Source organism: Apis mellifera, linkage group LG10 (genome assembly GCF_003254395.2).
Source record: "Apis mellifera strain DH4 linkage group LG10, Amel_HAv3.1, whole genome shotgun sequence".
Taxonomy (NCBI): Eukaryota; Metazoa; Arthropoda; class Insecta; order Hymenoptera; family Apidae; genus Apis; species Apis mellifera.
The window spans coordinates 10,119,526-10,136,230 of record NC_037647.1 but is presented as its reverse complement, the minus strand read 5'-3'; the positions used below and the strand labels follow the sequence as shown (position 1 = coordinate 10,136,230).

The 16,705-nt window shown below is 31.7% G+C and overlaps 4 protein-coding genes and 1 long non-coding RNA gene across 6 annotated transcripts in view; 2 read left to right on the top strand and 3 right to left on the bottom strand.

Moving 5' to 3' along the window:
- Positions 1–6,471, top strand: part of LOC725350 (GATA-binding factor A) — a 28,451-nt gene extending 21,980 nt beyond the window's left edge. The window contains exons 4-6 of the mRNA XM_001121210.5: positions 2,976–3,148; positions 3,237–3,513; positions 5,418–6,471. Of these exons, the coding sequence (XP_001121210.2) occupies positions 2,976–3,148; positions 3,237–3,513; positions 5,418–5,779 (812 nt within the window). The 3' untranslated portion in view covers positions 5,780–6,471. The remainder of the gene's footprint in view (positions 1–2,975; positions 3,149–3,236; positions 3,514–5,417) is intronic.
- Positions 2,548–3,008, bottom strand: LOC113219043. The gene is made up of 3 exons (XR_003305465.1): positions 2,903–3,008; positions 2,667–2,832; positions 2,548–2,592 (listed from the first exon to the last, which is right to left on the bottom strand). It is a non-coding gene; the product is annotated as an uncharacterized LOC113219043 (long non-coding RNA).
- Positions 6,472–6,615: 144 nt separating the features above from the next.
- Positions 6,616–8,919, top strand: LOC102656008 (nuclear receptor subfamily 2 group E member 1). The gene is made up of 6 exons (XM_006566105.3): positions 6,616–6,822; positions 6,893–7,033; positions 7,121–7,216; positions 7,448–7,720; positions 7,838–8,146; positions 8,277–8,919. Exons 1-6 carry the CDS (start codon positions 6,819–6,821, stop codon positions 8,507–8,509), a joined length of 1,056 nt encoding a protein of 351 aa, XP_006566168.2. The 5' UTR covers positions 6,616–6,818; the 3' UTR covers positions 8,510–8,919.
- On the bottom strand, positions 8,775–13,451 carry LOC408285 (rho GTPase-activating protein conundrum). 2 transcript variants are annotated; one of them, XM_006566106.3, is made up of 10 exons: positions 12,999–13,451; positions 12,288–12,472; positions 11,976–12,217; positions 11,755–11,891; positions 11,484–11,680; positions 11,253–11,412; positions 10,819–11,165; positions 10,581–10,747; positions 10,329–10,506; positions 8,775–10,154 (listed from the first exon to the last, which is right to left on the bottom strand). In XM_006566106.3, the coding sequence occupies exons 2-10, from the start codon at positions 12,421–12,423 to the stop codon at positions 9,778–9,780; spliced, it is 1,941 nt and encodes a 646-aa protein (XP_006566169.1). In that variant the 5' UTR covers positions 12,424–12,472; positions 12,999–13,451; the 3' UTR covers positions 8,775–9,777. The 2 variants fall into 2 exon arrangements, with proteins under 2 accessions (XP_006566169.1, XP_026299092.1); XM_026443307.1 differs by having other exon boundaries at positions 9,680–10,154; positions 12,288–12,501.
- Positions 13,452–14,886: 1,435 nt separating this feature from the next.
- Positions 14,887–16,642, bottom strand: LOC102656107 (immunoglobulin-binding protein 1). The gene is made up of 4 exons (XM_006566108.3): positions 16,419–16,642; positions 15,893–16,231; positions 15,420–15,817; positions 14,887–15,332 (listed from the first exon to the last, which is right to left on the bottom strand). Exons 1-4 carry the CDS (start codon positions 16,551–16,553, stop codon positions 15,125–15,127), a joined length of 1,080 nt encoding a protein of 359 aa, XP_006566171.1. The 5' UTR covers positions 16,554–16,642; the 3' UTR covers positions 14,887–15,124.
- Positions 16,643–16,705: the final 63 nt, after the last annotated feature.

Below are 16,705 nucleotides of genomic sequence, written 5' to 3'. Positions count from 1 at the left end.
CCACGAAGAGGAGGAGGAGGAGGAGGATGGGGTAAGAAAAGACGTTCTCGATGGACGTTAACCAGACCTGAGCCGAGCACAGGAAAAGTCCGAGTGCGACGGATGCGTGCTCGATAAGGAGGAGGGGGGGGAGGAATAGAGAGGTTCCTCCACGCATCGTGGACGACGACGACGACGCCGGCGACCGCGGCTGCGGCGACGACGCCTGCTGGTGGTGGGCCATCTGCGTCGAATAAGCGATAGCGGCTCCTTTCAAACGAATTCCCGCGCTCGAGTGCGGTACTCTTCTTCTTTCCGCCGCGACGATGCACGCGGCGGAGTTTAATGTAACTCTTCCTCGGCGAGACCGCGCGTATCCGACGTCTCCTCGACGTCTAATAAAAGTACCTTAAAATACCTCTCTCGAGGTACATACTCTCTCTCACTCTCTCTCTCTCCGCACGAATATTACGTATGTAAATATAAATTTGCGGATTAATTTAATCCTTTGAAATTAACCTCGTTTCAATTACGCAGAGGATACAAGTTTTATCTTTCGGATTTTTCGATAATTGGATAAATTTGATTTTTTGTTTTTACAATACAATACAAAGCGAAGATTGTATTTTTTTTTCTTTCTTTCTTTTAGAAGGAAAAATTTCTCAATTTCTTTAATTCTAACGATTTTCTTAAAATAATTATGTCGATAATTTATTTACAATCTCTGTGAATATTAATTATATATGAAATTTTGGATCAATCCTGGGAATTTTTTTAATAATTCGAATTTTTTCTTTCGGATTTATTTTATCGATACATTGTTGCATTCTGATCGATTACTGATATTATATAAAGATATAAATTCAGGATGATTATTTCGTATTTAATTCATATAAATGGAGCCTCATTTTACTTTTTAGTAATATACATTCATATTAGACGAAATATATTTTATTGAGTATATAAATTAGAAAGGGTTTGAGGAATTGGAATATTAATTCTTTTAATATCAATAGCAACAGCATTTATAGGTTATGTTTTATTTTGAGGACAAATGTCATACTGAAGAGCAACAGTAATTACAAATTCTTTATCAGCAATCCCTTATATTGGTGATAAAATTGAATTTGAGGAGGATTTTACGGAATATAAAAAGTTATTTCCTCAATAAGAGATCAATTCAATTACAGTCGATTAATTATATAAATTTAAGTTAACCTAGCGTTGTTCCAACGTCAAAATTACGATAATACAACAATATTTCTTCTTCCATAACAAATATATCCATAAAAATAATTCTTTTAATAACAGCAATCAATAATAGCAGCATTTATAGGTTATGTTTTACTTTGAGGACAAATGTTATATTGAGGAGCAACAATAATTACAAATCTTTTATCAGCAATCCAATTTATATTGGTTGTACAATTTTATTATGAATTTGAGGAGGATTTTATGGAATATATCGGAATATATTATATAAATTTAAATTATCTAGCGTTGTTCAAAATTACGATAACAAGATTTCTTTTTCCAGAACGAATATATCCGTAAAAAGTTATTTCTTCAATAAGAGATCAATTTAATTACAGTCGATTAATTATATAAATTTAAGTTATCTATCATTGTTCCAACATCAAAATTACGATAAACAACAATTCCTTCTTCCAGAATGAATATATCTGTAAAAAATTATTTTCTCAATAAGAGATCGATTTAATAATCATTTGTGAATTAATTATATAAATTTAAGTTATCTAGCGTTGTTCCAACATCAAAATAATCAACAAGATTCCTTCTTCCATAACGAATATATCCATAAAAGTAATTCTTTTAATATCAATAGCAGCATTTATAGGTTATGTTTTACCTTGAGGACAAATGTCATACCAAAAAGCAACAATAATTACAAATCTTTCACAAATATATCGGAATATATTATATAAATTTAAATTATCTAGCGTTGTTCAAAATTACGATAAATACAAGATTCCTTCTTCCAGAACGAATATATCTGTAAAAAATTATTTCTTCAATAAGAGATCAATTTAATTACAGTCGATTAATTATATAAATTTAAGTTACCTAACGTTGTTTCTTCTTCCATAACGAATATATCCGTAAAAGTACTTCTTTTAATATCAACAGCAGTAGCATTTATAGGTTATGTTTTATCTTGAAGACAAACGTCATATTGAGAAGCAACAAATCTTTTATCAGCAATCCAATTTATATTGATAATACAATTGTATTATGAATTTAAGGAGGATTTTATGCAATATATAAATCGGAATATATAATATAAATTTAAATTCCTAGCGTTGTTCAAAATTACGACAACAAGATTTCTTCTTCCAGAACGAATATATCTGTAAAAAATTATTTCCTCAATAAGAGATCAATTTAATAATCATTTGTCATCAATTATATAAATTTAAGTTATCTAGTATTGTTCAAAATTACAAGATTCCTTCTTCCAAAACGAATATATCTGTAAAAAATTATTTCCTCGATAAGAGATCGATTTAATAATCATTTGTCATCAATTATATAAATTTAAGTTACCTAGCATTGTTCAAAATTATAAGATTCCTTCTTCCAGAACGAATATATCTGTAAAAAATTATTTCCTCGATAAAAGATCGATTTAATAATCATTTGTCATCAATTATATAAATTTAAGTTACATGGCATTGTTCAAAATTACAAGATTCCTTCTTCCAGAACGAATATATCTATAAAAAATTCCTCCATAAGAAATCAATTTAATAATCATTTGTCATCAATTATATAAATTTAAGTTACATGGCATTGTTCAAAATTACAAGATTCCTTCTTCCAGAACGAATATATCTATAAAAAATTCCTCCATAAGAAATCAATTTAATAATCATTTGTCATCAATTATATAAATTTAACTTACCTAGCATTGTTCAAAATTACGACAAACGAGATTATCGAGACGATACTCGAGGGGGGATGTATTTTTCCTTCAGACACCGCGATGGATTTTCAATTCGGCGAGGGTCGGGAGTGCGTTAATTGCGGCGCAATATCGACTCCGCTTTGGAGGAGGGACGGAACAGGACATTATCTGTGCAACGCGTGCGGACTGTACCACAAGATGAACGGGATGAACAGGCCCCTGATAAAACCGTCGAAGCGTTTGGTAAGTCGCGGAATCGATCGCATGTCGAATCCACTCACCATATTCGAAATTAATTGCGAATATTAATAATAATAATAATAATTTTCAGACCGCGACCAGGCGGTTGGGTCTGTGTTGCACGAATTGCGGCACCCGCACCACGACCCTTTGGAGGCGCAACAACGAGGGCGAGCCCGTGTGCAACGCTTGCGGCCTCTACTTCAAGCTGCACGGCGTGAACAGACCGCTGGCCATGCGGAAGGACGGGATCCAGACGCGGAAACGGAAGCCGAAAAAGACACCCGAGCCGAACGCGAGGTCCTCCACCGTCGAGCACGAGGCCGCCGCCGCCGCCGCCGTTTCGACCGCTTCTTCTCCCTCCACCGGTAAGCTAGGAGCTCTTCTTCCATCTTGGAGAAGAGCAGAGTTCTGGGCGGTGAAAGATTGAAAAGATTGAGTAATAGAGAGATTGGTAAATAACGAGCAGTTTAAGCTTACTACTTGAAATTGTGAATAATTATATATATATATATATATTTATAATTGATCCTTTCTTTCTCAGAGTTGTTTTATTCGATGCTTGGATATACAAATTATCTTAACTTCATCAATTGTGTAATCTGGATCGTGTTTTGCATCCTGGAATTTTGAAGTAGAAAATATCCATGCTTTTTTAAATATGTCTGTTAAGAATATTGGATCTGGATTGGCAAAGACAAGAGCAAACAAGGCTGAATTTACGCTGAATTTACGAAATTGAATTGAATTGAATTAAGCTTTTTGGTGGATTGTAAAATAGGAAAATATTATGTGAGCGAGTGGTGTTCACTGTTGAAAAGAAGGGAAGAAGGATGTTTTTCTGCTTGGAGTACTTCCTCTATGAAATCACTTTAGATCCTGATCTCTCTTTGAATCAAATTGTAAATAGAGGAATTGTATTAATTTAATATAATATAAAGTATAATATAATATTATATGTAATATAAAAGTATGATATAAAGTATTTAATTATTTTCAATTATGAAATCATTAGCAAGATTGCATCTCATTGCTTTGGTAGATCTTGTTGTTCTTCTTTATCTTATATTATGCTGACAAATAACGCGTTGAAGTAAAAATACATATGAAAATAAATCATTCTGATATTTCTTTCTACAGGACTTCTTTCCAACAATGAACAAAGTGTGGATATATATTAATCCAAAGAGGAACGTTTAAAAATAACCATTTTTGTTGTATGAAGAATTCATGCTTATGTTTAATAGTGTCTTCCAAGAAACAAGAAATATTCTTATCATTTTTTGAAGAAATGTTGGAAAAATTGTAAAAATAAGTCTAATAATATGAATATTGGAATGTAAGAATTGAATTTGTCTTTAAACATTATACTTTTTTCTTTTTTTAATACTGAATAATAATCTTGGAAGTAATTGACAGGTGAATCGATTTAAGAACAGAATCAAAATAATTCATTGTCATATGTGAGCATCTAATAACATGAACATTGAGTTTACATTTATATGTATGTGCAAAAACAGCTTTTTTAATTTGTCAATTAAGAGACATAGAAAATATTTTAAGCTATTAGACCTGTCGAATAATATAATTTAGTTTTTGATGTTATTGTTTCATTCTACATCAATTTTTATATTTTTGATAATCAATTGTATATGATGATATTGTATTTCAAAATTTAACTTACTATTTTTAAATTATTATATCTTAATATTATCAACTCTGAGTAATTGAATTTACAACAGTCAATACGTCTTTTATTACTGGTTGCTTCTTTGCAACAATGATTTTTTTATATAATAATTATATAGTAATTTTGTCTGATTCACTAAATTTATCAGTTTATTTGTTTTATTAATTATTTAAAAAATTTCAATATACTGAAAAAAAGAAAAAGAAATAATGTTTAAACAAGTTCGATTCCTATGCTCATTCACATTTCATAACAACTTTTTTCAAAAAAGTAAAATATTTTATTTTTTGATGAGCATTTTTAAAAATTCATGAATCTTTCATTTTCAGGCAATGCCAAAAAAAAGGCTATTTTTTCAATATTCCTCTCTTATATCTATATAAAAAATTGTAAATATAAATAAATTATAGATAATATGCATGCATACGTGATCCAATAACATTGAATATCATCATATCAATGTAAATCGGCCTTGCTCATTTCGCTGAATTCGAAATATATTATTATATATTATATATATATTAAATATAAATTTCTATATAATTATGCGTATCGACACGGATCTCTTCATGTGATCCACAGAATTAAAGGGTAACCAGCAACAGCAACAGCAGCAGCAACAGCAACAACAGCAGCAGCAGCAACAACATCAAATCGAGGTGTCCAAATCGTCCGCCGGTGGTGGCTCGAGTTCGTCAGAGAGACCGGTTTACCTCGGGCACACGTCTCTTTTAGCGACAGGAAGCGTGGCCACCGTCAAAACGGAACCTCGAAGTTGTGATGGGATCGTTGGTCAACCGTATTCCTCGTATTATCAACATCCGCATCAACTCGGGGTGTCGAGCAGCGAGCATCAGCAACAGACTTATTACGGGAGCCAGGAAGCACCTTACCATCACCAGCATCACGTTACCGCGGCTGCCAAGTTATTGGCATCCACGTAATTTCATCTCATTGTTTCCGCGACGCGGCAACAGCGAAAGAAAAAAAAAGAAAAGAAAAGAAAAAAAAAGAAAAAAGAACGAGACGAAACCAGCGAAATTCGGTAATACGGGGTTTTTCTTCGTTTGCATTTCATCGTCGCTCGTATTTTCGTTTTGTCACTTATCCGTTGTCGCTCGTCGTTGCACTACACTACAAATCGTAAAAAAATCGATCGACGAACGCGCGGGAAAAATACGCCGATATACGATGTTTTATGTTTTTCGTTCATTGTTCGTAGACGACTCGCCGCCATTTTGAATATTATCGCAGCGACCGCTCAAGTATCGATCGATCTTAATCGATTCGCCTTCTCTCGAGGGGACGCGACGCGTATGTATTTCATTACGATCGTGATCGTAATCACACGTTTTCTCGTGCGATCGAATTGTGTTGGAAACATACGTATTTATATATACGTCGGACGAAATACTAGTGTATTCGCGTATAAAAGATACTCGATTGTAAATATAATTCGCAAATCACGAATCACGGTAGATTTCCACGGTAGACTAGTTCCAAAGGCGTGTCGAAAGGAACGCGGCGAATCTGAGGTACGCAAACGACAAACTCGCTTTGAAGAAATGTCAGCTTTTTTGTACAGTTCCTGTATGATTAGTTTTCCGACGCGCAATAAAGAGAACACAGCTTTCGACCTCGTCTTTGTCGTTTCTCGGACATCCTTCAATGCTTTGACTACCCTCCTGCTCTCAAACCTGTCGCAAACGATTTCTCCACATTGATGTTCGGTAAATATTGTTTTTTCGCGGTCTGACGACCAAGCTGACGCGAGCACCCCTCTCTCGCGATCAGTCTAACCATAACCGTCCTCGGTGACGAGTCGAGTTCGATCGAATTCGTTCTCGCGTCTCCCTTTTCCTTCTTTAGGAATCATCGATTACAAATATTACGAGTGATATTAGTGATCATTAAATTCTTGAATCTACTATCCATCTTTGATATCAATTTCACCTTTTATTTTTCTCATCTCGTAATAGAACGATGGGTAAGTTTTTTACTTGTGAATCAACGTGTGATCGACGAGATTCGATTAATTTGACTTTTTACCGAGACAGGAAGAACGTTATCGACAACGGTTGCTTGCAAAGTTTGCGGCGACCGATCCTATGGCAAACATTACGGAGTTTACTGTTGCGACGGTTGCTCGTGTTTCTTTAAGCGATCAGTGCGCCGTGGTGCCCTCTTTACTTGCATAGGTTCGCGAGATCTCTCTTTTTCTTAACCTTCAAATTCGTATTGTATCGGTTAAACGCAAAATGTCGCGATTTCGTGAAATTTTTCAGCTGGCATTGGAGCATGCTTCGTCGATAAAGCGAGACGTAATTGGTGTCCATATTGTCGCCTGAAGAAGTGCTTTACCGTTGGCATGAACACGGCAGGTAAGTAAACCGAATCGAGTTCGATCGCAATCCATGCATGCGTAATCATAGAGTTAAACGAGATGTAAACAATACCGTGTGTCGGAAGTCTCCTTCGCGTTGACAGAACAATTTCAATTATTTTTATCCACGCCGTCGCAACGCTATCGTCGTGATCTTTCAATGATTCGTCAATTCACGATCGTTTATCCAATAAAATAGTTCCCGTTACTTCGTTTGTCTTTTGCTCAGCCGTTCAAGAAGAGAGAGGGCCACGCGTTCGAACCAAGATCGCAGCCGTCGCTCGCGATTTCTTTCGCATTTCGTCGTCGTCGCCGACGCCACTGCCACCACCGGTATCTCTTTCCTCGTCGGAATCAGGAATCGCAACGGCCATTTTAACAACGAAGAATACAGTGATGCGATACCACGCGAGCAACGCTAGCGTCAATACCGCCGGAATCTCTTCCTCATCGACCAGACAAATCTATTCTCCTCCTCAATCTCCCAAGATTCTTTCTACCGGTAATAGAAGTTTTCGCATCCCGTCGTTCTCGAATCTTTTTCTTTTCTTCCACACGTGGATAGAAAAGGAAAAAGCTAGTACGTAAAATAGAGGATAGTTAATAAAATTACTTCTAGGAGATACGATACGATATGAAATCGCGGCTCGGATATTCTTCGCGACTGTCCTAGCTGCTCGACAACATCGAGAATTTTCTATGCTCGATCTGGAGGAACAGAATAAAATTCTTCGAAGAGGATGGGCTGCGGCGTTTGTTCTACGAGCCGCGATCTGGCCGATCGATCTGACCAATTTTCGAAATACGAGCACATCCAACGACGACACCGTGAACGATGCTATATTCGCGGCAAGAGCCGTCATCTCTAGCTTACAACCTGATCGAATCGAATTCTCGGTTCTGGAAACCTTGATTCTCTGTCGACCCGGTAATTAATTACTTTTATGCATATAACATTCTTCGTGATTAAATACCGTATTTTTTTATTTATTCCTACCCTCTTTTATAAAGTTTCCTTTTCTTTTCTTTTTTTTTTTTTTTTTTTAATCGACATCCAGAAATCGCTGAAACGATGAATGGCATTCGTTTAACGTCGCGGGCAATGGACACCGCGGTGGAAATTCTGGCTCGGCATCTTGCTGGTAAAACCGAATCATCGGTCAGAGTGGCCAAACTTATGCTCATCCTTCCTATTTTGACTGCTTCCTGTCCCCGGAAATTAGCCAACGATCTTTTTGCACCTATTATCGGAGACATTGATCTTGAAAAAGTAATCGCGTCTGTGCGTTGATTCTATTTCTATCTTTTTTTCTCTCAAGGAAATCTAGTCACAATTATGTAATTCTATTTTTCTTAATTCTTTTCTTTTTGAACTTTATCGTGTATCTTAATCGAATACAATTCTGGTGTATCGTTCTCGATGTATTCATTCATCATTTATTGAAATAACTAATATATTCTATGTATATTCTAATTTCCTTAACCTCACTTTTTTAATTTAGCATAATACAATATCAATTGAAGAACGAACATTGAATGAAGAAATCGTCATTGGCTTTTATTTTCTTTGGCACTTTATTGACATAAATGTAACAATCTTATGTTGCATAATATGTACAATTATTTATAATAATATGGCGCATTGAAAAACACGAGAAAGAAGCATATCAACTTTTAATAAAAGTTTGCGGTGATCCTTTATACGCTTTTTCCTTCGTTTTGTTTGATTTGGAACAAAATTAAACGAGCTACATAAATTATCGATATACATTTATAGATAAAAAAAGTAATACAAATGTATAGCTATATGCTATAAATCGCAAATGCTTCACACACATTCGTGCGTGGGCGCTTAATCGTTAATAATAAATTAGAATATTCACACGATACAATAGATATTTGAAAGGTGAGTTGTGCTACTGCATAATAATTTGCGAATTTTTTAAATTAACTATGTTTTCATACTAATTCATACCTGTATCTAGCACCAGCGTTCGATGGTATCGAATTATTGTTACAATTGTGAAAACTTTATATTATGCGCGCACGTTCAAATTCAATGCGGAAAACGATTGATTAATCGAAAACGAAGCTTTCTTTTAACGATCAATATTTTATTTCTGAATCACTTATCTTACGAATGTTTAATTTATTTTCATCAACGTCCAAAGATCCACAAAATTTCTTCTCTTCGTTGTATCTTATGACGTGTAGTATTAATAAAATTGATCGCATCATTAATTGACAAGTAACCAACTAATTTTATATCATCACGAAATTTGCATATCGAAACTATGTCGTACGATTATAATTTAATTGACAGAAGATAATAATATTCTCTCACAAACTGTTTATCAACTAACTTATTACGCTAACCTCAAAATTATAATACTAACTTCTTTTAATTTAACTTTTTTTTTCATTCTTTTTTTTTTCTCTTTTTCTTTTTTCAAAATTTTATTGAATATCATTAAACGTTTATATGTAAAGAAATGAGAACGTGTTCGCGCAAATTGTACCAGCACATGTATAAATTTCTTGATATCATGAATGTTAATGTCAATAAAATTTTTTTTTATACTTTCGATATCTTTCTTCTTCAGAATGTCTGCGTAATTGATTCAAGAGATCGTTTGGTACATACCACAATTTATTCGCGTTAATGAGAAGAGCCTCCGTCACTTGGCAGCATATGGCAGCCATATTAACTTGTGCGCACAAATCGGTGCGATCACGAGAATGAATATATCGTGGTGGAAATAAAGATGGTGCCACTATCATCGCTACATTATGAATCGACATTTTATTTGACGCTTGATTTTCCACAATCAGTTTCAAGAATTTAACCAACGCCTTCAAAGTACAACGATGTTCTATCGGAAGCAATAACACCAGCAAATTTAAAGCGTATGACAATTCCTGATGATCTTTCACTCCTGTGTGTACGGAAATAAAACGAAATAGTGATTTATATTTTTAAAAAAAATCATATCGAATATTTATATCGAAATAGATTCATGCACTTTAAAATATACATCTGATTCTGCATCAAGTCAAACAAATCTAATCGATCACGTTTTAATGCTTTTTTATTTAAACACATAACTTACCGTGACTTTGGTAAAAAGCGTCGATAAGCTCTACAGTAAGCAATGGTTGCGGTAAATCACGCAGCAATTTTTTCAGAACTGCCGACAAATCATGGCACGACATGTGTTTAAACAACTTATCCATTTCTTTAGGTTTACAATAGAAATCCGTTTCCAGCTGCATGCATATTGATTCAACCTGAAACGAAACAATATGATAGTCATTCATTCGAAAAATAACGTATGAATTTCTTTTGTAATTTAAATTTGTACTTTCTGCTTATGTCCTCCAACGCGAAGAATACCCTCTTCTTTAACACCACGTCTCGTTAATTCGTTAAAAAGTTTTTGAAATACTAATGGAATATTACTCTCCTCGGACGATAATTGACTATCTCGAAGTAAAAGAGTTGATAATGAAACCCCGAATAGATTTCCAGCTACGAATATAATGTTGTTAAATAATTTTCAACATCTTAATAATAACTTTAATTCTATAAATTCTACAAACCTTTTGTTCGACGTTTATTTGGTTTGCGTTTTTTTAATGGTACGTTATATTTGTCAAATACCGCGGTAAGTTCAAGCCATAATAATGGTTGTAATTTGGTTAAATCTCGTTGCGTAAGCATCTCTATTCCTAGTCGAGTCTGAACATCATCAGGTGGAGCTATAACTTCTGAATTCCATACTTTTGATTTTATTTCATTTCCTTTACACATTTCCTCGAAACTTAAGTGACCATGAGAAGATGTACGATTTAACGGATGTGTTATTAAACGTTCATCGGTTGGCCTCGTTAATCCATATAAGCTACTATGACTTCGTGTTACCGTTGCGTGACCACCAGAGTTTCTTCTAAAATTTTACGTGTCCATATATATTTTATATAAAAATGATTCCTCAAACTTCATACAAAAAGAGATTAGAATTTTTGAATCACACCTCAAAGTCGAATCTTTTGAAGTATTCAACTTTTCAATAGCTTCGCCTAAAGTTGTAACATTTGCTACTTCGCTAGGATCACTTCCGCTTCGTCTTTGTATACTAGGTTTTGAAACATGTATCGTTCCTAACCTATGATAGCTTGTTAATTGAATTCCTTCTACAAATGTATTCATCTATGTAAAATCACAAATACGTTAAAAATAGTTTCTAAAAATGGATCATCAATACCTGAATCATTAGCAACATCACCTCGTAACCAATTTCCAGCACGTCTAAAAATCTCTTGAACAGGCAATGAAGTTACCGACTGTTCTACCACTGTGTCGATCGTCGATGATGGTGCACTTGGCGTTCTACGCACTCTTTCTTTACATTCATTTGGTACTTGTTCAAATACCGATACAAAGTTTGGAACAGTAGTGTTACTCAAAATGTAAAATAATTAATTAACATATATTTATAAATATCATAATGGAAATGAATAATGAACAAATCTTACTTTGTATGATGACCGTCCATAATGGCAACCGTTGTCAACGATGGAGGTGTTGACGAAACATTTTCCGGTATTGCATCTGTTGCAGAATCTAAAGAATCAGGTGTAGCACTACGCGATCTCGTCCCGGTACTAGATGCCTAACGATGCGTTAATAAAAAATAATTTAATTTTTAATATTATTTAATTTGTAATTTTTATTTATTATATAATTTGATTTGTACCTCCACATCTTTAAAAACATCTCTAATATCTGGTTTCCGAACGCGTTGTCGTTGATTAAAACGGTGTTTCACAGTATGATTAAGTGATCTAACACGACGTTTTACTGCTTCAGCTTGTGCTCGAGACAAAGGACGTAATGCTGCACCCAATTCATCTGGTTGTACTTCTCTTCCTGCCTTCCATGCTTCCGTTAATTGTCCTAAACCAGCTATACGTAACCATTCAGCTTCTTCTTCGCCATCTTTGAAAAGTTAATTTTCTTTTTTAATCAAAATTAATTAAAAAAAAAATACTAAGAAGAAAATACATACCATCATAGTTGCGTGGACATTCTTCTTCAAGATAATCATCCAATAGCTTGGTTTCTTCCATCATCTTTTGATATTCTTCCCAATAGTCTAAATAATGATTATCACTTCCTATATATGTAGTATGTGCTCTCTCCATGATTTCTAAATTTATTACATATATTTTGACAATATCTAGTTTTATTTATCTGTAATTTAAAAAGTTTTTTGTGAATATCTGGAAAAAATAAAAAAAATATTCAAATTTTAATTCATAATTTTAATTCAGTTTTATTTAAAAAAAGTTTTTTAAAAATTTTATATCAATATTACGTAAAAAAATATTAATTAACAAAGAAACGTCCTTATTTTCTTTACAACAATTCTCCGCAACATCGATCTTTTTTTCAGAAGTTTATAATCTACGTTTTAAAGTAGGACGCAAATCAAATTAACATACACACCGCCTCGAGGAAGTATTGCTGACACATTCAAACAATTAGTGTTGAAATAAGATGGCACGACAAACGAATTAAAAAAATATCAAATAAATTATTATATTATACAAAATATACTTGCAAAGTTTAAGATAAAAAAGATGTAAACATACACACATGTAAGTAGAATCACGAATAAAAATTTTCAAAAAAATAGATAAAAGCATCTAACCTTCTCCTAACATGGAATTTTCCATAAAAATAATCATAGTAAGAAATTTCTGAATGAAATACGTACATTTGTGAAGAGACTTGATCAATGAAAATATTCCTTCCACAATTCTTATTCTTAAAATAAGTTTTAAATTGTAGTAATTGAGATTGCACAATTTGTCGTAAAAATATATAAAAAGAAATAGCTTTTCACTTTTTAATAAAATTTTTTTTTTAGAGCTAAATGAGTAATTTACGCGTCAATATTATTTTGATATCATCTGCTATTTCCAAGAAATAAAATATTTAGTATATGCCTTTGTATCACACTCATCGTTAATAAAATTGTCATCAACTCGTCGCACTGAATATAACGAGCTTACTTCGAAACTTTAATGAACAAATTTGCACGTCTGCATAACTCCCGCTTTTTCGAATTCAATTTACGTTGAAAACAGAAAACATGAGAACATGTTCTCGGACTTGACAACCTGTTGCTGACGCATATGACTCCCACCCGTATACCTGCAAACTGATTCATAGTCATACAGTATTGTTGTTTTGAGTTGACACCTGCGCTCTTCATGCATTTCAATCCACGCCATCTAGTTTTCTTATGCTTCGAGCACAGACTATATACATAATAGATATTTAATATTTTTTTGTCAAGATAAATTTATTTATAGTTTAATTAGATCGTTCAACTAATTTCTCACACATTAATATGATGTAGAATATTATTGTTCATAAAAAATTCATATCATTTACATCATAAATTATTATTATTAATCTATAAATCTATTACTTTTATTATTATTAATCTATAAATATCAAAAAATATAATTTCCAAGTAATTCAATTTTTATTCGAAATATTTTTTAATATTATATAAAACAAATAAGATATTCTAGAAATAAATTATAAGAAAAATATTCTTTATATTTCTAAATCTTTTAGAATTAAAAAAAATTTGTCTAAAAATATTCAATATTAATAAAAGATGACAATTTTTATTATAAGAAAGAAATGCATAAAAGATAAATATTTTTAGTATTAAAATTGTTGAAAAAATTATATAAAACATGAAAAAAATGGCAACTGCAAAAATAAATATTAAATACTTTACAAATAACTATAAACTTTCATAAAAATTCTTATTTTTAAAAATATTAGAAAAATTGTGCATATGATCTCTTGTCAGATTATATTTTTTAATATAAAATTTTTGACAATTTTTTAATATAAAATTGGTATAAAAAATTTTTATTCAATTTTATACTAGAAGAATATAATTCCACAGAAAGTGATATGTGAAATTTTTTCAGAAATTAATTCTAAGCCCAAAAATTTTTGGTCAAATTTTCGACTTTTATTAGGAGAATATAATCGGATAGGAGGTAACATACGAATTTTTAAATCAGCGCCATCTTTACAGTGTTACAAATGAAACATAAAAAGAATAGCAAATTATAGGAGAAAACTAAGAATGAACATTTAGTGCCATCTCTTAAGTACTAGAAACAAACTAAGATAAAGGACTTAAAAGATGGCAGTAGTAGTTAATTTTTATTCTATCTTATCTTGTTTTTAATATTCGAAAGACGGCATTAATAGCTAATTCTTATCTTTATCTTATTCTTTTTTTATTTTTTTGTTCTTTTTCTATATGTTTTATTTGCAGTATTTTAGAAATGGCACTGATTTTAACATTTTTTTGCTTTCTCTATTCTTATTTTATTCTTCTTTTCTATTACTTGGTGTGTAACCAGTTAATTAAAAAATATTTTTATAATTTTTATTTCAGAATTACAATGTATTTTAATTTTTTATATAAATTATTATATCCTTAATTTTAAAATTTATTTTTAAGACGGTGACTTTTTAAAACATAATATATGATGCTGATATATGATGCTAATTTTGAGTTTTGAACACTCAAAATGATAATGATAGGATTTAAGTAAAGAATTATTTATAATTTTATATTCCACATTTTTTTGATCATTTGTTCGTTTACAAAACATCGTTTACAAAAAAAAAATAATTTTTGCAAAAACACAACATTTATTTGTCTTAAATCATTATTAATCATTATAAACAATTATAACATTATCTCGAACAATCTATAGCAATCTGAGAAAAATATGAAATTAGGTACATATAAATACATTTATTAATGTATATATGATAAAATTAATAATTTTATCATGTTCAACTTCTATTAGCACGATTACCCCATCCTCTTCTATGTACATCTTTATATTCATCCATGGCACGTAACTGTTTTAAGATCTCTGGATTATCTGTCTCAATCATTTCTTCTTTTTTAATATCTTCTTCTTCATCTTTCTTTCCTTGATTATTTGCTAAGTCTTGTAAGCACTTTGAAGTAGTTTGATGATGTGATGGATTAGGCCAACTAAAACGAAAATAATATTTAAAAGTAGTATTAAAACTAGTATTAAAAATAGTATTAAAAAATATGAATATATAATTTTTTACTTACTCTCCTTCTTTCACTCGTTGGTCATAAAATTCTTGAACAGTTAAAACAGGTAAACTAGGATAACCAATTCCAAATACTTTTTTTTGCACTTCGTCTCGAGTAATAATAATTGGTTTTAATTTTGGAGGAAGTGGAGATATATGTTTTTGTGAACTCTGAGCCAGGGTTTCAGTTTTTCCTACATTTTTCATATGTTCTAAAATTGGTTTTTCAGCGGCTAAAGAATTCAATTCTTCTATTGTTAAATTTACATATAATTTAATAAGTGTTACAAAATATTCTCTTTTAACTTCATCATCTATATTTGGATCAGACAAACTTTTTTGCAAGATTTCCAAACGCGATTCCAATTCTTTTTGTTCTTTAAACCTCTGTAATTTCGTATTTCTTCGATTTACCTATAATATAGACATATATATAATCTTAAGAATAGTATTTTAATGTAATAATTTTTAATTTAAAAAGAGATTTACCATTTCAGTAATTAATTCCGCATTTGTTCGAACTTTCTCGGATACGCCTTCTTTTTCATGTTCCGATTTAATTTCGGGCACTTCGATATCAGTTAAACCATAAGCTTTAACACGTTTTAAAAAATCGACGAAATAGATTTCAGCAACATTAACAATATGCATTCGATCATCTATATTACAAATTTTTGTTGCGAGTGTACCAAGAAAGGCAGGCAGCAAAAAATACTTTATATTTTCTGTAGCCACTTCATCAAAACTTTCATTTTGACTAAACATATCGACCATAGAGACTAATTTTGTTGCATCTTCTAACATGTTCATAGTTCGTCTTATATCAGACTACATATGAAAAAAAATAAAAAGATATATCATTAATATATAATTTACGAATATAATTACAAATAGAAACGTACATTTAAAAAAAGTATGTACAATTTAATATATATAAAATATTTTCATTAAAAATTCAAAAAAAAAAAAACAAAAGAAAAATTTTTTCAAAATAATACGCAATGATATTTAATACCTGAATTTGTACACTGTTTGTAGGTTTATCTGTTTTATTTATATTATTAAATTGTTCAAACGCTTTATCGAATAATTCTGATAACGACGTAACATCTTTGTCATCGTTTTCCTTAAATAATTTTTTTTCTGACATAGCTATCGTTTTGACAGCTAGCTGATATTCGTTTATACGAGTTTAACCAAAATGGAATAGGTTATGAACGAAGTTTTGCTTGAAGTTATCGCTATAATATAACAAGTTTCGATAATAAAAAACGATATGTCGATATATTTAACAATTTGATT